The sequence below is a fragment of the Myotis daubentonii genome, chromosome 8 (assembly GCF_963259705.1).
Source record: "Myotis daubentonii chromosome 8, mMyoDau2.1, whole genome shotgun sequence".
Taxonomy (NCBI): Eukaryota; Metazoa; Chordata; class Mammalia; order Chiroptera; family Vespertilionidae; genus Myotis; species Myotis daubentonii.
Window position 1 is genome coordinate 48812132 of NC_081847.1, and position 27161 is coordinate 48839292.

Genomic DNA, 27161 nt, shown 5'->3' on the forward strand with positions numbered 1-27161 from the left:
GCGGGTGTTTGAAGCACATCCTGCATTCTGGGATTTTCATAATAGTGTCCCGTCTATGGATTGTTGCTACTTGTTCTTCCTGCGAGAGAGACGGAACTCAGGGACTGTTTTTGAGGATTGATTTGTGATGCCCTGTAGTTGAGGCTCAAGACACAAACCTGGGTGGCAGGCTTTTATGCGAAGTGGCTTGCTGCCTTGTGGGCTAAAATCGCCCAACATGAGAAGGTGCTCAAGTCCAAGGCTGGTGGCAGCTCTTTTGGCTAAACTAGAGCAGGAGCCAGAGCCAGGACACCTGGTTCTGGTGTCACAGCTGCCACCAAAGGCCACCATATTCTCTCATCAACTTTTAGTACAAAACCACTTTCATTCAATTAAGAAAACACATGAATGCTTTTGCTGCAAGTTGCAAATTTCAATCTGGTTATCACAGCCTCATATTCATAGCTGAAGAGTGAGTTACATACTACAAAGTCTTATAAAATAATATTTCATTGACTATAAGTGATTCCATAAGCACCAATAGCAAGGAGCTTAGGTTAATTTTTATGGAAATATTTGGGCAAAATATTATTTGGTCAATAATAATCTGTGCTCAGGAAGGGATGCATACATTTTCAATTATTTGATTTTGGAGTGACTTTTACATGAACATGAATGATTTAAAAAGAAATAGGAAACAAAAGTGGCAAAGTCAGTGATGAGACGTAGGATTCATCCTATTCTGCATTGTGTCCCTTCCTGCACTGAAAGTGAGACAGTACTTTCAAGGATGTTTCTCTGACAGGAGTCTGTTTGAATAGGTCACATCTCCATGCCCATGGTCCCGAGGCTGTGAATAGTTATCATTAGCATATCAAAAACCTTCCAAAGTGTTTGGAAGATTTTGTTTCTTTTATCTGCAGGTTTTCTCTGGAAGAAGCTAGTAAGGAGTGTATCCTGGGATATGAGTTTTATTTCAAGGTTATTGAAGTATCACAGAAGCGCAGTCAAGTGGAAATCTGGTGAATAATATCCAGAGGGCACTGCTAGCGAGATACTGAGAGAGTCTCAGGAAACTTGAGAAATGATGATAAACATTTTAAATTCAGTTTATCGTGGGGATAGAACATATATTTTGACAGACAAACCAACACTTTGGTCCAAGTTCAATGATAAATTGTAGATTTGTAACCTTCCAATTCACAATGACTACCTATCATTTTGCAGTAATAAGCTAGCACGTTCAAGAGATATTTTGAAACAGATAAAATAAAATTTATATTCAAGGCCATTTAGGATATTCATGTGTTTTGGTTTACTAGTAAGCATCGGGGTAACTTTCAGGACATTTTCACATACTGAATTTATCATTCATAATGTACCAGTAGGGATGATCACTTATGTTACTGTTAGAAGATAAACTGAGAGATATTAAGGATTTTGAGTTCACTTGAGCAAAAAATCGATATGAATTGGGCAGCATTCAATCTAGCAGATAGAAGGAAGCTCTGGGATGCTGTACAAAATAAAAGGCTTTTATAGCAGAAGAGAACAGGACAAGGACGTTATACTCGGCAAAAGTAAAAAGCAGGTTGGTTATTGCGAGGTCACTTTCCTTGAGGGATGGCAGGGGTCTATAAGGCAGACGACCTAACTATTGCTGATCAGGTGATTCCTGATTGACTGTTTCTAATTCCGTTTCTGGGAGAGCAGAAACTGTAATTAAGATTCAGTTTGGTAATATGGGGTTTAGCACACGTGACTATTTTGGGCCTGTTGTCTTGTTTTGAACATTACCGAGGTATTATTTTCTGCAGAGCCGTACTAGGGATTCCTAAAGATTCATTCCAACTCTGAAATTGTTTCTTTCTCCTTGAATACTGCTCATTATTTACTATTGTCTAAATTGAAAACTCCTAACCAGATAAAGCCACTTTAAGGTATACTAACTGAAAAGAACACACTTTACTAAAAAATACCAATGAATAAGTGAACGTACATGTTTTCATCACCCAGATTAAGAAGGTAAATATTATTTTATCTTGGAATTTCTGATGCGCCTCTAAGCAAGTTGGTCTTAGTCAGTGTCTAAAACTTAGCTATAAGCACACACATTTTTACTCCTTGAAGAACAAGACCACCATCATGGCCACACTAATGTTAGAAAATCAGAGCAGGGAAAACCACAGAAAAGGAAACCATAGAAAAGCAGGATGAAATTCTGCAGATAAAGTCTGGTCAAATTTCTGGCAGCTCCAGGAAGTAGGATAGCGTGCAGCAGACTCCAGGCACTGTAAAGAAGGAAAGACACATTTCATCTGCTGATGACAACAGGAAAGCAGAGTTTGAAGTTTGGTTACATCAAGTCAACCTTCTAAAACACAAGGGTAAATAAACATCCCTATTAACTTAATTCTGGGAGAATAGGAGGAAACTTACATTTGAAGAATTAATGGACAAAATTTTCCTCAATTTGGTAAAAAGCATACGTTTACAGACTTAAGAACTTCATCAATCTTAAGCAGAAAAAATACAAAGAAAACAACCTGTAGATACATCACAACCAAACTGTTGACAATTAAGCTTAAAGAGAACATCTCCAAAGTAGAGATTTAAAAACAAAACAAAAAACACCAACACTTTCAAAGTAAATGTCAGCAGTGATATGAATACCTGATGACTTTTCATCAAAAATGATAGAATCCAGAAGATATTATAATAACATTTCAAAAGGCAAGAATATTTTCAACCTAGATTTTTATGTCCAGTAAAATTAAAGCAAAATAAAAATATTATCCAATGACAGAGTGAGAGAGAGAGAGAGAAAATGCTTTGTCAGTACAGCTATACTATAAGAAATTTTAAGCAAGTCCTCTAGACGGAAGAGAAATTAGTAATAATATACATATTATGAGCTAACTTTACCTAATTGACAATTTCACCTAACAGTATTAACATATTAAGTCTTTCCAAATTCACAAAGTACATTTATCAAGATAGATCATATTTTAGGCATAAACGAGTCCCTAGTGAATCCTCTCCAACCACAATGAAATTAAATAATAAATTCAATAAGAGGCTAGAGAGGAAAATTCTAAATATTTGAAAACTTAACACACACTTCTAAACATCCTATGGTCAAATAGGGACTAATAAGAAAAGGGTAAAAACTATCTAAGAGCCTAAAAGCCCTTTGGCCTAGCCATGTATGGGTCTGTTGCAATGGACCCCTCTTAAAAGCAGCTCACATGGTGCACTCAGAAGTAAACAAGCTACACCTGAGGAGAATTCACTGCCATCATTCATTGTCATTGCCATCCATTCTATATGGGAAGCGAGGACAGTAGGAGAATCCTATCCTAAAAACAGAATGTGGAATAGTAAGTCCAGAGGGACAGCGGTTGAAAACTGTAATTCTGATATACTACGTCCTCTTTTCTTCACAACCCAGCTCATTGTCTAATTTGGTTCTGGTGCTTACTTTGCTTACTTTTGGCCATTGGATGGGCTAAGAGGATTAGATTGGGTTGTTTTCTGGCCATTTTAATTTTCTAGATGTTTCCTGGAATAATCTGGATCACTTTCCTTATTACTTGTTCACTTTAGCCATAATTGTCATTTCATAAGTGGTCATTGAAAGAAGGGAGAAAGAAATTAAATGTGTTCCTACCTCTATCCTATCTAATAATAGACAAACACGCTAATTAACCATACCTCCACTACACTTCCCATTGGCTAATCAGAGTGATATGCAAATTAACTGACAACCAAGATGGTGGCCGGCAGCCACGCTGCTGAAGTGAACATGAGGCTTGGTTGCCCCAGCGATGGAGGAAGCCAAGGTTCCCCGCGGACTGTCTCTGAGCTCCGGATGCAACAATGTTGCAATTATAGAAGCTAAACAAACCCCAGGTACCTGCTTTCAGCCAGCCGGCATCCATCAGAGCTGGAGCCGCAACAAAGTTTCAATTACAGAAGTTAAATAAATCCCAGAATAAAAAAAAAGAAAAAAAGGAGAGACTGGGAGCTTCAGTTACAGGCTTGGCCTGCCTGAAAACAGACCTCAGCCCCTCACCCAGGCTGGCCAGGCACCCAAGCGGGACCCCCACCCTGATCTGGGACACCATTCAGGGCAAACCAGCCGGCCCCCACCCATGCACCAGGCCTCTATCCTATATAGTAAAAGGGTAATATGCAAACTGACCCTAACAGCAGAAAGACTGGGAATGACTGGTCACTATGACACACACTGACCACCAGGGGGCAGATGCTCAATGCAGGAGTTGCCCTCTGGTGGTCCGTGCGTTCCCACATGGAGGAGCTCTGCTCAGCCACAAGCCAGGCTGATGGCTGCCAGTACAGCATTGGTGGTGGGAGCCTCTCCTGCCTCCTCAGCAGAGCTAAGGATGTCTGACTGCAGCTTAGGTCTGCTCACTGCTGGCAAGTGGACATCCCCCGAGGGCTGCCGGGCTGCCAGAGGAATGTCTGATTGCCATCTTAGGCCCAATCCTCTGGGGAGCAGGCTTCAGAGAGCAGATGGTCATCCCCCAAGGGGTCCCAGACTGTGAGAGGGCACAGGCTGGGCTGAGGGACCCTCCCCCCCGAGTGCACAAATTTTTGTGCACCGGGCCTCTAGTAATTTATAAAAAGAAAACTCTCAAAATAAGTCTAATTATCAAACCTCTAAATAATTTCTTCTAAAATTTATGTTTTAGATTAATTGAATAGATCAAGCCTGCAACCTAGGCATGTGCCCTGACCAGGAATATGGAATCGAACAGTGACCTCCTGGTTCATAGGTCGACACTCAACCACTAAGCCATGCCAGCTGGGCTAGAAGTTTTTTGTCTTGATACTATAATTCATGCCATAATGAACATACTTACATGTACATCTTCCTACATTTTTCTTTTTTGTTTTCCTAGTGGGTAAGATGTTTGAAATAGAAATTCTGGGCCAAAGGAAATCTTTGGTGGTGAAAAACAGGATTTTAAAAATATCTGGTAAATATCCAAATTGCTTTTAATAAAGAATAGAGTACACTTATATTAGCAAAGCTATAGCCATTTATTTACTTTTTGCTATATTTACTAATATGTTTTCTTTTTTGTTGGTTTGTAGACTAAGATACAATACTGATTTTCTGTTTGTTTGAATTTATATGATTAATAATGAGATTGATAGTGTTTATATTTTTTGATCAATTGTATTGACTTTTGAATTGTTCTTTATATAGAAGCTACTTTCTACTCCCTAATGTGTAGACAAACAAAAAAAAGAAACAAAAGATACAATGTTAACATAACCTAAGGTTAATATATGTGGGTGCCTATTGGCTTAAGATATACTAGTATGCTGGACACAGTGAGCTCAGCACATTTGTGAAAGTTAAGTGACGCATAACCCCTCCCTCTTCTTCAACATTTGAAAGTAGAGAGGCCTTGAAAGTTGGTTCAGCATGACCCTGCAAGCAATATGTGTGCAAAAAGGATGAGGCCCTGGCCGGTTTGGATCAGTGGAGAGAGCATTGGCCTGCGGACTGAAGGGTTCCAGGTCCAATTCCCGGTCAGGGCACGATCCCCAGTGGGGGGCCTGCAGGAGGCAGCCTCTCAATGATTCTCTCTCATCATTGATGTTTCTATCTCACTTTCCCTTCCCTTCCCTTCCTTTCCCTTCTTCTCTGAAATCAATAAAAATAAATCTTAAAAAAAAAAGGATGAGAAAATACCTGAAATAAAATTGCCTTGAGAGGGAGTTTCAGGCTGCTAATTCAGATTCAGCAGAAGTAACTAATAGGTTTTTCAGGGGGTGGGGATGGGTGGTTTGTGCTTAATATGTACCTAATATAGATCACTTTTCTAGACATAATAACAATGGTCTAGGTTGTGCTTTTGAGAATAAAATTAAGGGGGGAAAAAAGGATGGCCTAAAATGAACTGGCTCTTTGTGTATGGGTCACCAATGTGACCTGCACAGAAATAGTATAAGCATGGGATTCTAGCCCCTGTAGACAAGTGTCATTTGTTGAGTTCGGCAGGACTAGTCATCTGTAGTGACACTTTATACCAGTGAGAAGCACATTTTGGCCACATCAGATTATCGCTCTTTTCTTCAGTTTATGTTTGGAAGTTGTCCTAAAAGCTTTTGATTTAGTCCCAGGGAATTTTAGACTTCTTATTTTCTTTCCTGGATTTCTTTGTCCCCCCAATTTATTAGTAGAGGTAGGACAGACTTTAGGGAGAAATAATTTGGAGTTTAAGGAATGAAATAAAAGGAAAGTAACAGCATTTGTACTTTGAATTGGTTTTCAAGGTGGCGTAGGCGTCCTTTGGCTTCTTTTTCAGTTTCTAGATAATTGTCATTCCCACTCACAAAAAGTAACCAGCACTGACACTGGCCACTGGACTATGCCATTCCTTCATCATCCGCCTGTGTGCAGTCCTTCTCCACTTCACTTACTCTTAAGGGTTTCATCTCCTGGTTCACTGCTTTCCTCCACTTCTGCCATTATCATTTGTAACCTCAATATCCATCCAATGTCCTAGTTTGCTTGCAACAATTCCAGAATTAATATATAGTTTAAATAATTATTTTCAATGCTCTTTTAACCTCACAATTATACTAGATATATCTTTTGATCACATCACATATGGGTGATCCTTCCAATAACCAGATGTCTTCATTGAATCACTTCCTGTATCAGGTGTTATCCAGTGACCCTCAATCTATGCTCCGTTCATGTGTGTGTGTGTGTGGGGGGGGGGGACGGTGGTCCTGAGACATTTTCACAGGGTTTGTGAAACTATGTATATTGTATTGCAAAAAAATTTATTTTAACACTCTCCCTGCCCCTGCCGCCCCCCAATTCTCAGATTTTCCAGAAGCTAAGCACCTTATGTGATCCAGAAGCAGATATGAAAGTCCAGATGTAGTCTAACAGCCAAACATTTAGGATCATTTGTAAAAATGTAAAACGGTGACACTCTTTCACAACTGTTTTGCTTTTAAAAAATACAGTCATTTTTAACAGATAATAATGCTATGGCATATCATGCTATCATGGCTTTATTGGTGTCATTTTAAAAATAAACTTATAGATGAATATTTAAAAATCCTCAGTTCTGAGGTAGAATATGTTAAATATTGGCTTCATGCATATAAAGCAAAATGGTTTGTGAGCACTCAATAATTTTTAAGAGTACAAACTGTTCCCAAAAGAGTTTTAGAGTTGCTGCCCTATATTTATTAGCAATAATTTCAATGCCTCAATGATCTCAAATCCATGGGTTATATTCTTTGAGCATTGCTTCCTTCCCATATTCTTGCCAGGGAGGATGTCCACTCCAACAGTCTTTGGTGCCACTAGAATCTAAATCCTTTACAACAGTGTCTCCTGGGTTTCTCATGAGCCTCTTTTCTCTCTGTACTGAGTACCTGCAAACAACTCTCCTCACACTCTTTTCTTCTGTCATCTCACAATCAAACAACAACCATCTGGTCAACCCAGCTTCCCATTTCTTTCACACCCATATGGACACAGCTGAACAAAGCAGCGATGAACCAGGGGGTGGGAAGATGGAAAATAAGAGGGGCAGCAGAATGCCTTTTGAGCAAATTTAGGTCAATAAATGTGGAAAATTTAAAAAGAAGAACAAATCCTTTAAAAACATAACTTGCCAAAAATAGGCTTCAAATTAAATAGGCGAGCTAAATAAAATAAGCCTATCACCATCAAATTGTACACATAGTCAAAATGTTCACACATAGAAAACACAACAGTCAGCTGGTTTAAAAATGAGTTGTAACAAACATTCTAGTATTAGATCACTCCAATCTTACACAAACACTTCTACAGAATAGAAAAATAGAACATCTTCAACTTATTTTATGTGAAAGAAATGTTTTTTTTTCCTGTTTTTTTTTAATTAAATCTTTATTGTTCAGATTATTACATTTGTTCCTTTTTTTCCCCCCCATAACTCCCCTCCTCCCAGTTCCCGCCCCACCCTCCGCCCTCACTCCCCACCCACTGTCCTCATCCATAGGTGCACGATTTTTGTCCAGTCTCTTCCCACATCTCCCACACCCCTTTCCCCCCCAAGAATAGTCAGTCCATTCCCTTTCTATGTCCCTGATTCTATTATAATCAACAGTTCATTCTGTTCATCAGATTATTTATTCACTTGATTCTTAGATTCACTTGTTCATAGATGCATATTTGTTGTTCATAATTTGTATCTTTACCTTTTTCTTCCTCTTCCTCTTCTTAAAGGATACCTTTCAGCATTTCATATAATCCTGGTTTGGTGGTGATGAACTCCTTTAGCTTTTCCTTATCTGTGAAGCTCTTTATCTGACCTTCAATTCTGAATGATAGCTTTGCTGGATAAAGTAATCTTGGTTGTAGCTTCTTGGTATTCATCACTTTGAATATTTCTTGCCACTCCCTTCTGGCCTGCAACGTTTCTGTTGAGAAATCAGCTGACAGTCGTATGGGTATTCCCTTGTAGGTAACTGAGTTACTTTCTCTTGCTGTTTTTAAGATTCTCTCATTATCTTTTGCTCTTGGCATTTTAATTATGATGTGTCTTGGTGTGGTCCTCTTTGGATTCCTTTTGTTTGGGGTTCTCCACGCTTCTTGGACCTGTAAGTCCATTTCTTTCACCAGGTGGGGGAAGTTTTCTGTCATTATTTCTTCAAATAGGTTTTCAATATCTTGCTCTCTCTCATCTTCTGGCACCCCTATAATTCTGATGTTGGTACGCTTGAAGCTGTCCCAGAGGCTCCTTACACTATCCTCGCATTTTTGGATTCTTTTTTCATTTTGCTTTTCCCGTTGGATGTTTTTTGCTTCCTCGCAATTCAAATCATTGACTTGATTCTTGCGCTCCTCTGGTCTGCTGTCGGGCGTCTGTTTAATATTCGTTATTTCAGACCGTGTGTGCTTAATTTCTAGTTGGTTCCCCAATATAAGATCGAGGGTCTTATTAGTTTTCGTGTAGATCTCATTAAGTTTATCGGCAGCTTCTAAACAGTTCTTGAGAGACCTTAAAAGTGTGGTTCTGAACTCTATTTCTTCCATTGACAATTTTGTCCTGTTTCTTTGTCTCTGCATTTTGTTATGCTTCTTTGGTGCACCCCCTAGTGGTCTTTGTTCGCAGTCTTATAGATAAATCTTGATTGTTGTAGCTAATTCCAGGGAGGGTTTGACCTCCAGGCCAAGTGGCTATGAGAATCAGCTGTGTCAGCAGTGAGAGAACTTCTGTCCTCTAGGGAGCTGCTAATCTAGCCTTTGCCTGAGGCTATCTGGTAAATGCCTCTGTGCAGGGCTTGGGCGGGGCGGGTCACACAGGATCAACAGGGTGGGCCGGAGAGAGCAGTTATGGCGGCTCTCAGTCCTGTCCCCAGGGGCTCTGCCTCTCTGAGTCCCAGCACCCGCTGCAAAGCTCGGAGAGAAAGCTGCACTCGCTCTGACCGAAGCCAGACAGTCCCGCTTCTCCCGTTTGAGTCTGGGTCCCTAAAGACTCGCCTGTATCTGGAGCTCAGAGTCTGCGACTCCCTCCCGATTGAAAACAACAACCACGCCCTCCGCCGCCAGCCCGCTCCGCGCACTCCGCACCTCAGAATTTGACTTCAGCACTGCGCCTCCTCTGAGTGTCTGTATGCGTTTCTCTTTCCTCCTAGTTGTAGGACTTCCACTCAGCCAGCGTTCCTGTGGTTCTGGGTGATGTCCATTCCGTGTTTTAGTTTCACTTTTGAAGTAGTTGTTCAAAGCGGCAAACTCCGGCGTTAACCTATGCCGCCATCTTGGTTCTCCCCGGAAGTCCACCTATGTGAAAGAAATGTTGACTTCAAAATTAGATCAGTACAGTATGAGAAAATGACAAAGGTTGATGTAAACATCTTCAATTGATTATTAACAAACTCAATCCAGCTACATACACAAATATAATGAATCACTCTCAGGCTGATTTTATCATAGCCAACCAAGTTTGATTTAATCTCAAAATAAAATATTTTTTTCATATAATACAGATATTTTCACACTAACAGATATAGGCAAATAAACATACAACTATCACAATAAATGCATCAGAAGCACTGAATAAATCCTACTATACATTGATGTTAAGAAGTCATTTACCAAAGCAGGACTAGAAAGGAGTACCACATCCAGATAAGGTGAGTCTATGAAATACACACCGCATCCATTGCTCAGTGGTGATATCTGGAAGCACTGCATTCTCATAGGAACAGTACAAGAACACTCACTATCACCAAACCCTTTCAGAATTTTACAGGAGGTCCTAACAAATGCAGTAAGAACATTAAAAAGTTACGAGTAAGAGGAAGGAAATCTCATAATTCTCATAAATTACAATTGCAAAACCATTTATTTCAAAAGAATTTACAAGTCAATTATTAAATTAGTAAGAAGAATTAATAAGGTCCCTGATATAATACAAATACACAAAAATCAATTCTTTTTCTATATATAATTGAACATATAATTAACAAATGTCACCTACTGTAATAACAATATAAAGTGCTCAGAGACATCTATCAAAGGATTAATAAGTATTATATAGGAGAGACATACCATGCTCATGAACAGAGATTAATTAATGTAAAGAGGTCAATTCTCTCAAAGTTGATTTAATGCATTTACAATGAACATGTACCTTGTTTGTAAGCTTTGAGAAACTGTGCAAACTATGCACATGGAAGAATAAAGGCTTAAGAAAATCTAAGACAAAATGAGGAAAAAGAAAATAAAAAGCCTTGCCTTGCCATATTTCAAGGCTAACAAAATGACTATAGTAATTAAGACAGTGTGGTATTGTCAGTGGCTTTATCAAATTTGCTAGTGGAATAGAGTAGAGAGCTCAGAAATAGACTCATACAAAATAGACAACCTGGTATGTTGTAGTGATAGCATTGAAAGGTAGTGGGAAAGAAAGGGGTTTCAATCTTTTCAGTCTAGGATAACAGGTTTATTCATAAGGAAAAAAAAATTCAGAATCATCACAACAATTAACATAAAGCAGATTAAATCCTGAAATATTAAAAGACAAAAATCTATGGCAGATAAGCTCTAAAATGACCCCCATTGTTACACCTGGTATTCATGATCTTATATAATCCCTTCGGTGTGAGGACCTGTGACTTGCTTCTAACCAACGCTGATTGGGTGTCACTTCCAATTGAGCTACATTGTTATAGTAGTTGGTAGTTCCTCTACTGATTCGCTCCCATCCCGGCTTGCATGAAGTAAACTGTCATACGGAGAAGCCCATGTGGTCATGACTAAGGGTGGTCTTCAGCCAAAAGCTAGAAAAGAACTAAGGCTTTTAGTCCAAGAACCCACGAGGAACTGGATCTTGCCAATAGCCAAGGAGCTGGGAAGCAGATGCTTCTCCAGGTGAGTGTCGGACGAGTTTCCAGTGCCAGCCAGCAGCCTGATGGCAGCCTTGCGAGAGGCTGAACACACAGTTCCTACCCACAGGAACTCTGACATAATCACTGTGTTGTTTTAAGCCATCAAGTTTGTGGTAATTTTGTTATACAGCAATAGACGTCCAATAAAAGTAGTAAAAGGTTTAGAGGAAAAGAGAGGAGGGTATTTATAGTGCCAAGACTCCGGAAAAGATTCAATAAGACAAAAAACTATAAATAATAAAAGAAAACACTGACATATTTGCTTACATTCAAATCAAAGACACCTGTGTAGCGAAATAGATTACACAAATCATAGTACAAACATCATGAAAATAGAAGCAAAGAAGTTATTCATAGCACATATGACAAAGTCTATTATTAATATATGACAAACTTCAATGCATTAATAAGAAAAAATGAACTCGAAAAATGGATAAAAGACACGAACATGGACTTCATTTTACAAACTACAGATGGAAAACAATAAGGGTGACTATACATGTGCATGTGCTCATGCTCAGGTGCATATAGGCTATATGTCATTAATAGTCAGAAAGTGCAAATGAAAACAAAAATGTGATACCCAGACAGGAAAGTATTAAAAACTCTGAAACTGTCAAGTACAAGAGAACATTGGGAACAACAGAAACTTTCCTATGATGGCTGGAGTGTCAATTGGTACAGACAATCTGAGAAATAATACCTTGGCATTGTCTAGAATAGCCAAGGGTGAGCTTTCAGCCCTGGATACATATACTAGGGAGGAGGCTGGGGTGGGAGTGGGTGGGAAGGTTCCGGGTACAAACAAAAGACAGAACATTCTTATATATAGAACATAATGGAACACTACCATGTTGAAAATAAGTGGCCACCTACAAAATCAAGATGCATTAGACAAAATTTTGGGCAAAGCAAAGCAAGTTGCACAATAATATATGCAATATGTTACTGTTTACAAAAAGTTGCAAAACATGAAAAAATCTACAATACGTTCATAAGGAGAGATGTGTGTAGTGGAGCTATAAAGACAATCCAGGGAATGGTAAACAGAACATGCAGGATAAACATTCACCTCTGGGGTAGTTGGTGGAAACAAAATGTGATCATGGAAAGTCAGAATTAACTGTGCATTTTCTCAGAGTAGATGACATGTATACTTGTGTTCATTTTAATATCTTTCAGATCTTTGATGCCTGGCACCAGATTATAGAATGTTGAGTATATGAATTCTGATGCTAAGTCCCACCTCTGGCCACAGAAACTGATCAATATCACAGAGGAACCTATTTTGCATATCCATAATGCCCACGGTTTGATACACAAGTGCAGCACAGCTGGCATACTCCAGGATCAACACAATAGTGTTTTCTAATTCACATACAGTGAACCATAGCAGGGTGTGGACAGCAATATCTAAAAAAACCCCAACCATAGCAAAGGAATCCCTGTCTTTAAAGACTATGAGCCCCACTCTCACAGGTCTGTGGCATTTGGTCCCAATGCAGAGGTGTACTTTTCATTGGGAGGCTGAGTTTCTGGCTGGAGGCTCTGGGATTTGCTCCTGGGTCCTCACCTACAGCCATGGAAGACAGAAAGCATCCAAATGTACAAAGCACCAAGCAGAGGATAAGGTACTTTTAGTCCAACCCAAATTATATGTGTGAATGACATGTGAATTACCAGGAAAACATTATTGTATATAGATTAATTTTTGAGATAATCCTTTGGTATGTATGGCATTAAAGTGAATAAGATGAAATGCACTGAGTTATTCTTCCTGTCATTACCAGCAATAACCAGCATGAACTCCGCAGACCATGTGCTCTTCAGGACATTGGTATTCAGTGACGGGCCGAATTTCTTTGTAGTAAATGTGCTGGGGAAGTTGAGTGAGAGGCAATAGGAAGAGGGCAAGTGTCAGTGCTTCTGTTCTATTTGCATGTCTCTTTGGAAATCAATGGCAGGTGTCATTGCCAACTATAGAGTCAAAACCTAAATAAGAATAGGTGGTGATCTCTATCCAAATTTACCAAAAACTCCCTCTTTAAACTACTCTTCCCTCATAACTGCAGTTTCAGAAACAAATAAACCGTGTCAACTACAGGACAGATAAGACTTTCTGATGCCTTTCATCCAGTGGTCATCTCTACCTTCCTGCCTCTCTTCCCCTTGGTAAATTCTGAAGTCTCTAGAGATTGCCAATTCCCTACAGAGTAGGGTCATAGTCAACCAATTTTTGTGTTCTTCCCTCATGCTAATCAATACCTGGACATAGCCAAAAAAAAAGTATGGTAAACAATGAATTAATTGTAAATTCACTCAACATTATTTCACAAAGCATATTCCCCATAGAGATAATATGGATTTCAAATTTATCTGTAAATAAGTACCATAGAGAGTTCTTGTGAAGATTGTAATGAGATACATGAAAACTTATGGTTCAATTTGTAGCACATATTGAGATTAATTCATGATAGATGCTACATCCCTTTAAAAAAAAGTCTTCCCTGTGCCAACCTCATGCACCACTGACTTAGAATGTCTCAAGCAACCTGCAAGAACCTCTTTTTAGAGAGATCATACTGGAAGATCTTACCAGTGGCAGGAGGGACAGATGGAGAGCACAAATACATAGTATAGGGATGTTCTTGCCATTTAGTAAGTTGGGAAGATGAATGCAGAAGACAGTGCAAGTCAGAGACAGAACTTGGAATTAAATTAGAAGAGTAGAAGCAAGGCTTGCCCACCACTGAATGTTGCAAGTTTAGTGGCTGAAAGTGTAGGACTATATGTCAATATTCAACTGCATTTCCCATTGTCTGCCTTCTCAGCTCCATACAGAATCCTAACAGTTACCCAAGACCTAAAGAAGAGGGCTATTACAAATTATCCCAACCATGGCCAACTTGCTTATAGCTTTTTATTTAGTAAGAGAGGAGTCTTGTTATACATGTAGTCCCAATGAACTAGTTTATGATCAAACATAGCAATTTTTTAAATCATTGTTAATATTTACTCATAGAAAATTGAATGTGATATTCTTTATATATCAGGACTGTCTGGGATCTATGATGACGCACCCCAAACTCTACTGACAAATGACATAAATTACAAGTGGCCAAAAGAGGGTAGCACATCCACAGAAGAAACAAAACATACGTGTGTGTGGAGTAGTTCTTGTTTGAATATATTCACTGCGGGTGATGTGACCAGTCCTCTTCCATGCCTAGGAATTTGACATAACCATCCCATTCTTGCCAGTAGTAATACTTCTTCCTGTCTAAATAAAAATGTCAATCAAATGTCCAATATATGGGGTCTAGGCCTTATATATATGCATCCTTGTGTCATCTGCTTAAAACTTGTGCCTCTCCAGGTTTATATAAATTAAACTGCATTCATAGATTTATCTTATTTTTTTCTCCTGAACAGATTCTCCCATTTCCTATCCTTCCTGGAATTTTTATTACAGTAAATTCAACTCTGGGTAGAGCACATTCCATCCAAAATGAGTAATTAACATTATTCCACTTTGGAAAAACAGATTATCACTATATTTACTTATGTTACTTGTGCCAGCAAAACACATTCTTTCCAAGTTTCAAGACTTAAATGCTCTTATTTTAATAAAGGCTTTTATCTCAACTGGACTGAAGTTTGGGGAAGTTAATGAAGGGATCAAATTTACAGAGGACATTTTGTTTCTTTTGGAAGTGTCACAATAGTGATCATTGCTGCTTTATTTTTAAGATGATAAGAGTAAGTGTAGAATCTGGTCAAATTTTTTCCTAGGTAACATCCTAAGAGTGTAGGACCTGGGTGTTTGGGGAGGGTCAGTCACCTTAGGTATTGAGATGACAAGGCAGGGGTCCCCAAGCATGAACATATCATGTATGTTCAATGCCTCTCCACATAGAATATTCCTCACAGGAGCATCTGCAAATAGGTCTTCTCTTTCAGCAAACTTTCCCTTGGGGCAGGAGGGGGTGAGTACAGGGACAGGAAAATTCACCTTGACATTGCTGGGGGAGGAGGAGGTGCAAGTTAGGATACACTGTGAGCTCATTTTATTAACCATGTCACTTTCATTAGCTATCAATAACATGTTCCCTTATTCATTCACAGAACTACTCTTTCATTTTCCCCTTCTTTCCTCCACGTACTGAATGAATGGCTCTCTTCTGCCCATGGGCACATTTCTATAAAATTTTAAAAGAAAGACAGTGGTATAGCTTCCATTTTCTTATTTGTTACCTACGCATGTCTAATTCTTACCTTGATCAGACCTGATATTACTGCCAACCCAAAGCCTTTTTATTGGATCTCATTTGAGATCCCACATCCTGGGAACCGAAAGCAAACACTGAGACTCTGACCAATTATGAAAATATTGTTAACATCTGTGTAGCAATTTTACATGCTTGTTGATAACCCTCAAATAGGAAGGTTATTGTCTTCCTTGGCAATAACAGTGTAGATTCAGGTCTTTAGCTGCCCTCTCAACCTATGTTAATATGACTTTCATTCATTTTGACATTGTAGAGAAAAAGTCATGGGAGTCCGGGAAGAAAATCGAGTATATAAGCAGAGTAGGAGTGGCCTGCATTCATTCACACTATATGGGCGGAAATGACAGCCAAGTGAGGTTTCGCTGGAATGGAACATATCCACAGCTTTATCACTCTGCAGGCACATTCTGTCACAATAACAAAGTACTGAGAAAGAACCACTTTTATCTAGGTCAGAATAACAGACGCCCAAGTGTTAGAGAGCTTGGGGGAAACGACAGTTTGCAACATCAGGAAGAAGACTGCAATCTGTACAGAGATTTCATCAAGTCTCCACACTGCCTAATAGTTTTCATCCAGTACATTGTAATTACTCCACTGGCTTCTACTGGCACAGCATTTGGATTCCAGCGTCTACCAAAAGAAAATGAACCGCATTCAATGACGACGACATTTCTAATAAGATGCAGATGGTAAAGGAAACAGATGCCTCTGACATCATCTCCCATTTGCCCACACTGGCAGTCTGTAAACTCATTCAAAGGATGCGAGACAAGTCAGGCAGTTTTCCAACTCTGCTTCTAGTCTAAAAAAAAAAATGCAGCCCGTGGTGCCTCAGCTTCCTTTGAGTCATACAGTGATAATTCCACAAAAAGAAGTTTCATTCTAAGTCTGTGTTAGGCTTTAATGCAAAATTAATCATCGGGGGGGGGGGGAATCCTGGAAAATACAGGGAGTTTAGCCATCAGTAACTGCGACTGATTCTGCATGACAGTGACAAAAGGGACAGGATGGGAGTGGTGTGATGCTAGCAGCTGTGGCTTCAAGGAGGCAATACAAAGAAAGGAGTTTTACACAGGCAAGCAGGTCCAAAATACTCCACCAGCCCTTGGCACCCGGATTATGCAAAGACTGATTCCATTACTTCAAAGGAGAAAACGTTAAGGAGGCTGTTTAGGTCAGTTTCTGATCTGCAAAAAACCATATTCCTTCTGTATGTCCATCTGTATTTTATAGAAGGAACCCTATAGTTCAGACAGAAGTTTCCACCATTTCCCCAGTGATATCACTAAACATTATACACAGTAAAGGATTTATTTTCTAGTGCAGGATAAACATGTTAGAAGACCTTTTATAAAAAGCTAAGGAACCTCTGTAGTCCATCTTAAAAGCAAGAGATGCTTGGGTAAAACAGCCACTGAAGGCCTTGAGCAGTCTTTGAGGTTCCAGGACACATCAGCACAGTTGCAGATGAAGAGAGTTAAGACAAAAACTTTAAAAATCTTCCTGTATTTCCTGACCACAATAGAACTTCATCTGTAACTCTGTAGTGGAAGCACTTTAGCAGAACACAATTCAGAAACAAAGGCAAGAAAGTAGTGACATAAAAATTAAATTGTGCTCCACCAAATATGGTGTCTATTTTTAAAACAATCTCTCTGTGCAAGTAATTAACTGAACACACACATTCTCTTCTCTCTCTCTCTCTCTCTCTCTCTCTCTCTCTCTCTTTCTCTCTCTCTCTCTCACACACACACACACACACACACACACACACACACACACACAGTTACAAGAATAAACAAACTCTTCTAATTCATGTCCACAAATTGGGTTGGAAAGTATTAGTGCAAATTTCTGCTGACCTGCAGCACTCAGTCCATAAACTTTGGGTATCCTAGACGGTCCATCAGTGTCCAGCAGATGTTTTCAATCTGTTTAATTTTATCTCTAGGCAAGTTTTGTTTCCAAACATTAGTATTACTTGGTGATATTTCCCCTTCATAGGGAAGATTGAAAAGGTTCGTGGAAGTGGCAAACAATATTTGGTTTAAACTAGCAGGAGACAAAGGGATGCCAAGGAAGGCAAAAATCCTTTCAGTGGTTTTCTGGGGGAAATGCACAATATCTTCAAACTTGATCAGCTGGTAGCTGGTAGGTAGCAAATCTGCGTTTATTCTCAGGGCTGCTGCTGTGTGTGCCAACCACAAATGAGACAACAAGGAGACTGCGTTGGACTTGGGTTTTGATAATTCTTTCCTTAATGATTCATACTCCAGAGCATAGCCCGAATTTAAGCTACATCTGCCTTTACCTCCCTCTACTTTAAACAGTTTAGCTAAGCGCTCTGGTATATTCTTCAGAGAGTAAAGACTTGGTTTGCTACTGTACAGCATTGAATAAATCCACGCCCGAGGGTCCCTTACTACATACAATGCCCTCAGCGAAGATCCCAAAACTTCCTGAAAAAAATGAAGCTTTAAGGTCCAGCTCCCACTGCTTAGACTGAGCACAGGCCGTGCGCTCGGGAAGTAACCCAGGTGTCTCCTCAAAGCCCTAATGTATTCAGCATCTCTATCAAAGGCGCCTTTCATTCTACCTCTTTGTTCTGACAAAGACTCTCTCCTCTTCGATTTTCTTTTCTTGTCCTTATTCACTATAAAATATTGGGCCAGTTTACCCCTACTGGATTCATGCAGATGGATGTTTTGCAAATGCAGTTTTGTATCTTGGACTAAAGACTGCAGCCAGCCTCGGAGTAGACGGAAATGCACACTGTGGATATCTGATGCCTTCCATTCGCAGGCGTCTACAAAGGAGTCAATTTCAAATTCCGTCTCAGGGATATCAATGTAGGCTGTGGGAACCCTGATGTAGAGAAAATCACTACTGTTGAAAAATAGTTGTTTGAGAATTTCAGCTCCTGAACCAGGAAGTGAGGTAATGACAACATCGGGACGATCAACGTGGTGCCCTTGGGAAGACACAGACTTCGTGCTGGCCTCCATCTCCGTCCTTGCCCATTTTGCACAGATGGGCTGAGTGCAAGTGCTCCACACATCCAGGAGCTCGATAAACCACAAGACAACAACAAGTATTAGGATCCATCGCATTAGCTTTCTAAAAGAAAGGTAAAACCGCCACTGAAAAGTTAAAATCAACAAGCTAATGCACAAAATCAACCCAATTGCTAAATTAAATTTAAATCCAAAGGGGAAAATAGCTTTATCCTGTCTTACGGGCCTTACTATTGCTTGAGAGCCCAAACCAAATCGGGTGATTTGGCCCTGATCAGCCACATTGGCAAAGCCACCAAACCCCAGGTAACTGAATCTTGTGTTCAGGTTGTAGTAGTCAGTTACAATGGAGACAACATGTTCAGTATTGTTGACGTTGAGAGAAATCTGAAGTCCAGCGTTGGAATTATCAGTAAATCTGCAGCTGGAAACATTGACATATGGCCCATGAAAGACATATGCAATTCTTGTGATTGTGGATTCCATCTGAAACGTAACGTTAACAAACTGGGTCCACCGTTTCTTAAATTCAGCAGCTTGCTCTGCTTCCTGTATACTAGCAACGGGGCTATTGCCATGGTAATCAAACCAAAACATTTTGTAGTGTGCATCCCACACGTCCATCATGGCGCCATTATACTTGTTCATAAACCTATATGGGACGTACTTAAAATCAATATCCAGATTATGAAAGAAGGCACTGACAGATTTTATTGGGGAATCATCTTGCTTCTCAATGTGATCGACAACTAGCAAAGTTTGAGAATTTAGGAGAAGCAAAGCGCGATACACACTTTTTAGCTTCATTGCTGAAGAGTAAGCAGACACTGCCTCCCCACTCACAAATATCATTTCCCCGTGTTGAGAGGCAGTAATGATTTCCCCTGCTGCGTCACCAACCTCCTCACTGGTCCACTTGAGCCACTGTGCACATTCTCCCAGTTGACCTTCCCAGGGCTTATTACACTGGCTCGTGGGTGATGGCGCAAACACCAATACGTTGTTAAGGTGGCTCAACTTAGGTCCGTAGAGAGCTTCGGAAACAAACACTTGCCCATTGGGAGCAAAAGTAAATGAGTTCTGATCTGGATGCTCATGTCCTGGGTTAAAGCTTCTCCACCCATCAATCCAGGAGTATGGCTGAAAGTGAACTATGTCATACACAGCTCGACCTCCTAGTTTCCCAGATTTAAAAGACACAAAGGTATTGGTCTGGGTATTTGGCAACCCAGCCCCATAAGTAACAACACCCCAGTTAGGGAATGTGTGCATCTTTGCAGTACCATATTCAGCAGGAGGCTGTGGGGTGAGCTGGGGATCATACCAGATGTATTCAGTGTGAAGAGTACTCCACCTCTGGGCAGTGGAGGGGACCATTGGTCCATCTTTAGGTCGGTGCCTTCTAATTTGCTGAGCTAACCAATTTCCAGCTCCATTCTTTAAGATGAACTTATCCAAGAAAACCAACTGGCTCTCTGGACCATAAAACCAATTATAATTGGAATCTGCTATACCCACAGTTCTTTGGAAGCCCGGTAAAAGGGTGGCATAATAGAACCAAAAGTGCATTTTTAACCAGTTATTATCCAAGTTGTTGATGTTAAAATGGCGCTGGGCCAGAAAAACATACTGTGTGACTGATTTAGCTGTGTAGCTCCCATACGCCACACCTTCATCCAAAGAACCATCAACAATATGATTCAACAGAAACATGGTCTTTTCCATCACATCTACTACAACTTGTTTCCATAAATTTACTTTAGATTCTCTTTCTACCCTGGTCACCAAGGCCCCGGTGAGCAGTGCTATCATGTTAGTAGCTTGGTGGTTATGAAGAAGTTGTTTGCCCCATGAGCGGACCTTGGAATATTCATACATTTCCTCGGTAATCACCCATATTTTCTCCAGGTATTTTTGTCTCCGATGATCATCTAGTAAGTTATATAAAAAGTCAAAGGCAGTGGCAAAGCCTGTTAAGGAGTGGCCAACTGGGACCTCATCCCCTGGTGCATTCTCAACTAGCCAGTCTTTGTAGCCAACCATCCTGTCCATATATTCCAAGACAAATTCAAAGGCAGCCTTGTCTTCTGGGCATAACAAACAGTACAGTGCTAAAGGAGGCAGATTGTTACCGTAAATTTCATTCCACTTGGCAGCAAAATCAGCATGCTTGGGTGGAGGTAGGTAGTATGTTGGGTTGGACAGCATGACTGTCACTGCACTTCTAATAGCTCTAAAAAGATGCAAATGGCTTGTGCGAGACTTTTGTCTCATTGTTTGGATTTCTCCTGCATCGAAATATAAACTTGGATGAAGCATACTTTTTTTCAGCTTTTGGTTGGACCCGAAATCTTGCACTTTCTGTGTCTTAAACTGATCTATATCATCTGCAAAAACTGCCCAGTCAGAGTAATTGCTTACAGATTCCTCAAAAGTTGAGAAAGCAAACATCACTAATGCTAAAAATAAGAAATGTCCTGTAAACATTAACGCCATGATCCATCAGGGAGTTCCTTTCCTTAGGCAATCATGTCAAACAGAGTGCTCAATGTGGTTCCCATCTGCTCAGTATAAAACACCCATTTAAGGCCTTGATAAAACAAAGACTATAAATCGCTTATGCTGTGAAATCCAGCTGATAGTTGGCTCCTTCAAAGCAAATACGATTGCCAAAAAGAGAAAACTTACACTGTATATCTGCGTCTCTAACACAGTTTTGCTTCCAATAAAATTTCAAGGAATGTTAAATCCTCTAGTTTTTCCATATCACAGAGCAAACAGTGGTATACAGACTCAAACATACTATGACTTTAGGATTTACTTCCTTTGCATAAATTTAACATGAAGTGTCAACACACACTGTTTAAAAAGAAAAAGAAAAAGAAAAAGGAAGAAAAAAGCACTCCAAACTCCAAATGAAGTCATTCCTAGCATAGGAAACCATCGCCGGAATAAAATCACCAAACGTGAGTGATGCCCTTGTGTGTGTGTCTACCCAAAGAAAGTGACGAAGTCTGAAATCCTTGGGGTGGACTCGGTTGTTTTTCTTCTCAACTTTTTACACTTCTGGCTTTGAGAATTTTTTCTTCTTCGTTTTTGGGAGAAAAACATCCTCAATAAGTGTCCAAAGTCCTACCTGGTTTTAAAAAATCTCAAAATTCCTGCCCTCATTTCAAATCTGTCTTTTTCAGGCCTTCTTACTTATCAGCCGATTATGACCCAGAGGAAGCATTTTCATGTCTTCTTTTATCAGCTTCATCTGTACAGCTAGAAAAATCTAATCTCTTCAGCCACCTAGGTACATCTCTTCCAATCATGAAGTAACCACCAGCGGGGAAAGAAAACTCCCCTTTCACCAACAATGACGGCTCTTTTCTGTTCCTTTTTCATGACATTCCTTTCTGGGAGGAAAAAAAAAAAACACAAAGAAATTCTCTGAGGCTACAGGTATGCTGGGAGTGGATATAAACTGATATCTCAATTCGTGTACTGGACAGAAATTTCGGAATCACAATAAATCTGTTATTAAATACAATCTAAGTTTATTCAATTGATTCTTTTTTTATTACTATTATACTTTTAAATGCACACATTAGGATAACAAAGAATAGTGGCAGATGACAAGCAGCTACAAGATATAACCTTGCCCGACGGTATTTATTTTAACTGTGGCTGGCTTTAGCCATTTAAAATGTTTTAAGGGGGTGAGGGGTAATGAGGGGTAGAGGGGTTCTAGTGTATGGTGACTAAGGGAAGATTGACTTTGGGTGGTGGGCACACAGCCAATATACACATGATGTATCATAGAATTGTGCACTTGAAACCTATATAGTTTTATTAAGCAATGTCACCCCAATAGATTTAATTTAAAATGTAAAATAAATACAATGTTTTTATTCGAATGCAGTTTACCCAGTGAGTCCTGCTATGATTCTTGTTGTTTCAGGCACAAACGACTCAGCGATGAAAAGCAAAAGTTGCAAGGACCTTTTTAGATTCCGTCTGAGGGTTTAGCTTTCATGGGATCAGAAGGTGTCCCAGTAAGGGACCAGTCACTTCCCTCGAAGGAGAAATCATGACAATGTGTGGGAGCAGAGAAGGGCAGTTCCGCTCCCACCTCTCACCTGTAGCCTCGCTTTCCATCCTCATAAGGAACCAGCAGAGGGAGCTCAGACCCAGACTTAAGGAGTCCCTGCGAGTCTTCGGATGGGAAGAACCTACCCAAGTTTCAGTCCTGGACAAGTCTCCTCTCCGTGGGAAACGTTAACCCGAGGAGTTTTCCTGCTCGGCCCCGCCTGTTGCATTTTTTTAAATACGCTTCCTACGAACGTGCCGCCCCCATCCTGCGCTTCCCGCTCCGCGAACTCCGGCGGTGGTTTGGGGACAGAAGACCCCTGAATGGTCAAGTCCACTTACCTTCGCAGATCCGGACAGGGTCCTCCGGCGGCGCTGGGCCCCGATGCGGCGGAGGCGGGGAGTTGGAGAGAACTGCGGTGCGCAGGAGGCCTGGCCGTGCGGCTCCGCGCAAGGTCCCCGGAGCCCCGGACCCCGCGCTCCCCGAGCTCCAACAGGCTGCAGCCCCGCGCTGGTCCCCCACCCCGCGCGGACACGCTTGCCCTCGGGGAACGCCGGACGTCCCCGGGCCGCCCGGGACCACGGGAGGCAGGTCCGCGCGCGGAGGGCGCTCTCGGGGACGCCGTGTCCAGCGGAGCGCCGGCGTCCCCAAGCCGCGATGCCCGAAGCCGCCGCCGCTGCCGCCGCTCCTTCGTGCCAGCTCCGGCCGCGCGGCCCAGGAGGCGAGAGACAGCTCCGCGGGCCGGGGGCGGGGCGGGACCAGACAGGGGCGGGGCCTGGGCGGGGCCTCGGGCTGGGGGGGCGAGGAGGAGACACGAGTCGGGATGGGCGGGGCCTCGGGCCGGGGCGGGGCCAGAGGGACTGGGTGCTGGGGCTGCGGGGCTGGGGGCGGGACAGGAGCGGGCGACGGCGGGGCCGGGGCGGAGCCGAGCGCTCTCCTCTCCTATCGGGAGGGGCTCGCGGTCCGCGCGGTCCCGGCTGCCGCGGCCGCCGGGCCTCCGGGACCACGGGATCTGCCAGCCGGGACTTGGGGTGTGTGAGTGTCTGAAGTTCTCGCCCGCCTGCCAGTCCCTTTGGTTATGGGGCGAGGACCACTGTAACAGGGCGCGGGGTGGGAGGAAGATGGAGGAAGCGCTGGGCTTGAGGACAAATGGGAGAAGCGGGGGCTGGTGGGTGAGGCGGTGGGTGTCAGCCTTCACCCTTTAGGAAGAGCGAGGGCTGGGCGGGGGGGGGGGGGGGGGGAGGCGGGGGAGGGATGACAGGCAGTCTGGCTGAAGTTGCTGTCATATAGGAAAGCAAAATCAGTGCTCCAGAGTAAAAGGAGAGTGACTTCAGGGCCACAGATGCTAAAGATCAGGGGGAGCCAAAAAAATATTCATTAGCTTTATGGATTGAAATCATTTCTCCGGCAGCATAAATATGGAAATGTGGGTGACAAGCAGGTGGAAGGAACCTCTTTTCTTGTTAAAGAAATGGAAACTGGAGTAAAGACCCATGGCTGGCGAAGACGGAGTCCCTTGGTTACTATGACAGGTATTGCAATTCTAGGGTTAGGGAATCCTAAGGCAGCTGTGAATCCTGTTATACTCGACCTATTGAACTCCTCACAGGTATCTGAGGTTATATTTCCATGTAAACCAACCCGAGATCTGACCTCAACTATCATGAATAACAGCAATAATACGAACACAGGGAAATATGAAGAGTTGCAAATGAACAAGCCCATCCCATTAAAAAAAAAAAAAAAGAGTGTCTTGCTAAGATCACTTCCTGGTAAAACCAAACAAGAGACCATTGCTAGGAGAATAAATTTCAATTATTTACCTTGGAGGTGAAAAGTGACTCTACTTCCTCATCCTTCTATTTTGTCCCCTTGGGAACCCCATCGCAGTCCAAATGGTCAAAGTTGCTTTTGCTTTGGCACTTTGATAACATGCTTATCCCGTTCCTCCCTGCACAGCATCATCTGCCCAACCACCCTCACTTACTAGTTGAAACTTGTCTATTGAAATTCTTTTAATCATTCTCGTCTTAGCTCAGATGCTTAAAAATTCCTCTCTAAATACCTCCTAGGTTTCCCTAACCAGAATGAGTCACTCAAGCACTTTGTGATTTGGGTCTATAGTCAGCCCTTAGAGCATTTGTTTTGTGCTTAATATTTACCTGACTGACTCCTGTGCTCTGTGCAAAGCTCCTCCAACTTCCAAGCAGCCACCCATCCCCTCTGTAAGCGCTGTATCTGTGTTTGAAATGAGTTGAACCTTTAACAGTGGGCTTCACGTGGAGTATGGTCTTCTCCACTGACATTCATTGTGAAGCATGAGTCTTCCTCTGAACTCCAGAAACAGAAGTTCCTGAGAAAGTCTGGATCGTCCCCCTATGTGGTCCACAATTTAGGAAGATGACTCATGGCTTCCAACCTCGGTTATGGGAGAGCATAGAGTTGGGGGAACGAGGAGCCTATAGTTTTCTGCAAAGAGGTGCTTTGGAAAGTGCCTAGGAATTAGTGCTATACACCGAGTGAATAAGGATACAGACTTTTTCAGAACAAAATGTGTAGATGGCATTCTTTCATCCTGTGGATCCCAAGTTTCCCATGACACTAAAGCAAGGTGAATCATGGAGGTTATTATGAGCACTAACATCTGGCAGGTGAATATTTTAACTTGCATCTGATCTTTTTTTCAGATTTATTAACATCAACATGACCGTTTTCACTTTACAGATGAATGGATCCAGGTACAGACATTGTGGCCTTTTGGGTTTGCCCCTTACATTGGGTGTAGAAGCTGTGGGGTGCAGCTAACGTCAGCATCTTCAGGTGAGCTTTTAGGCTGATTCACATTAAGCAGCATCGTCTCCCAGTTCTAAGTGCGTTGAAATAAAACAGGAGCTACAGTGGACCAATGCTAATCTCTGGCAGAAAGGGTGAGTGGCAGATGGCACTATGAAAAATGAAGCGAGGTCCTGGCCAGGCAGCTCAGTAGGTTGGAGCGTCATCCCTGTATACCGAGGTTTGATGCTGGGTCACAAGAAGTAACCAATGAATGCATGAATAGGTGGAACAACAAATTCATATTTCTCTCTCTCTTCATCTCTTTAAAATCAACAAATAAAAATTAAAAAAAGAAAAATGAAGAGAATCTTGTTTTCTGGGAACTAAAAATGGATAGGCCCAATTATTTATTGCTCCTTCAACATGTGGAGATGATACAAAGTTAGTTATAAATAATGCATCTAACCGTAGAAGGGATGAGCTACATGTTATGTGATTGTACATTAAAAACCTTTATGAGCGCGGCAAGAGACACGTACACCAACAGCTGCTAAATTCAGAATCCTGGAGCAGTATCTTATTTTATGTAAAAGAAGAACAGTGCAGTCTATTGCTCTGGGGATTTTCTGCTATATACAAAGATCTTAAATCTACATGAGATTTTTACTCGTGATTTCAAAGCACTTATGAAAATCTGGTTTTTTTATTTGAATATCTTTCAACCAAACTATCAGCCACACCACTTAAAACAGAGATGACGCTTTCTGGACTAGATTTCCCAAGGCAGGGCCTGCCTCCCTCCCTCCCTCCCTCTCTTTCTTCCTCCCCCTCCTTCTTCTTTTTCATTCTTTAACAGCTAGACCAGAGCCTTGCACTTTGTGTGGAGTGCATGTTGAATATTGAACATGGAGTCTCACCCCTATTTTATGGCAAAAGAGGAACAAAGTCATAAACCCCTGAAGAGCAGAATCAGGAGCTCATTCTCTCCCAGCCGTGCTCAGAAACTTGTTACTGTAGGATCAGGGATTGGAGCTGTGTCTTGGGGTGACTTCACATGCCACCTAAGACTAGAAAGTCAGCCAACACGATAAGGAGAATCTCTGCAAGAATTATATGTCTTAAGATCGGTAACTTCAAGTTCTGAGCCTCAGAGCCTAAGGTATATACTCCATTGCTTATAGAGGGATAAAGTGCAAGCAGTTAAAACAAACCAAGATACTACATGATGTCCCTTGACTGTAATCTTTTGTCGATGATCTGTTGTATTGATTATCTCTTAATAATTGGGGCAAAGATATCCAAGAACTAACTGCGGTTCATTCAGCAACTGAGCATGTGCAGATCTCTAGCCCACGGGCTTACAGAGAATGTGGGTGATTTCATTATTCTTCCCTTCACCCCTGCCCTTCCTTCGTATGATTTTGGCTGAGAGCTCAGATGCAGATTTCCTGAACCAATTACAAGCAAGATGTGTATTATAGTGATCCACGAGCTCTGCTAGAACCAGTGTTTGCCCCAACATTTGGGGAGAGAGCAGCTGTTATGGTACAGAAACAGACAACAAACTTAAGCTGCAAAATTTTTTTG

At 41.5% G+C, this 27161-nt stretch overlaps 1 protein-coding gene across 1 annotated transcript; it reads right to left on the minus strand.

Moving 5' to 3' along the window:
• Positions 1-9950: 9950 nt before the first annotated feature.
• Positions 9951-23528, minus strand: DSEL (dermatan sulfate epimerase like). Its single transcript, XM_059706330.1, has 3 exons — positions 23141-23528; positions 17573-22125; positions 9951-12991 (listed from the first exon to the last, which is right to left on the minus strand). Exon 2 carries the CDS (start codon positions 21218-21220, stop codon positions 17582-17584), a length of 3639 nt encoding a protein of 1212 aa, XP_059562313.1. The 5' UTR covers positions 21221-22125; positions 23141-23528; the 3' UTR covers positions 9951-12991; positions 17573-17581.
• Positions 23529-27161: the final 3633 nt, after the last annotated feature.

Excerpts from the sequence above, each read along its gene's own strand:
- DSEL (XM_059706330.1), bottom strand. The coding sequence starts at position 21,220 with ATGGCGTTAATGTTTACAGGACATTTCTTATTTTTAGCATTAGTGATG.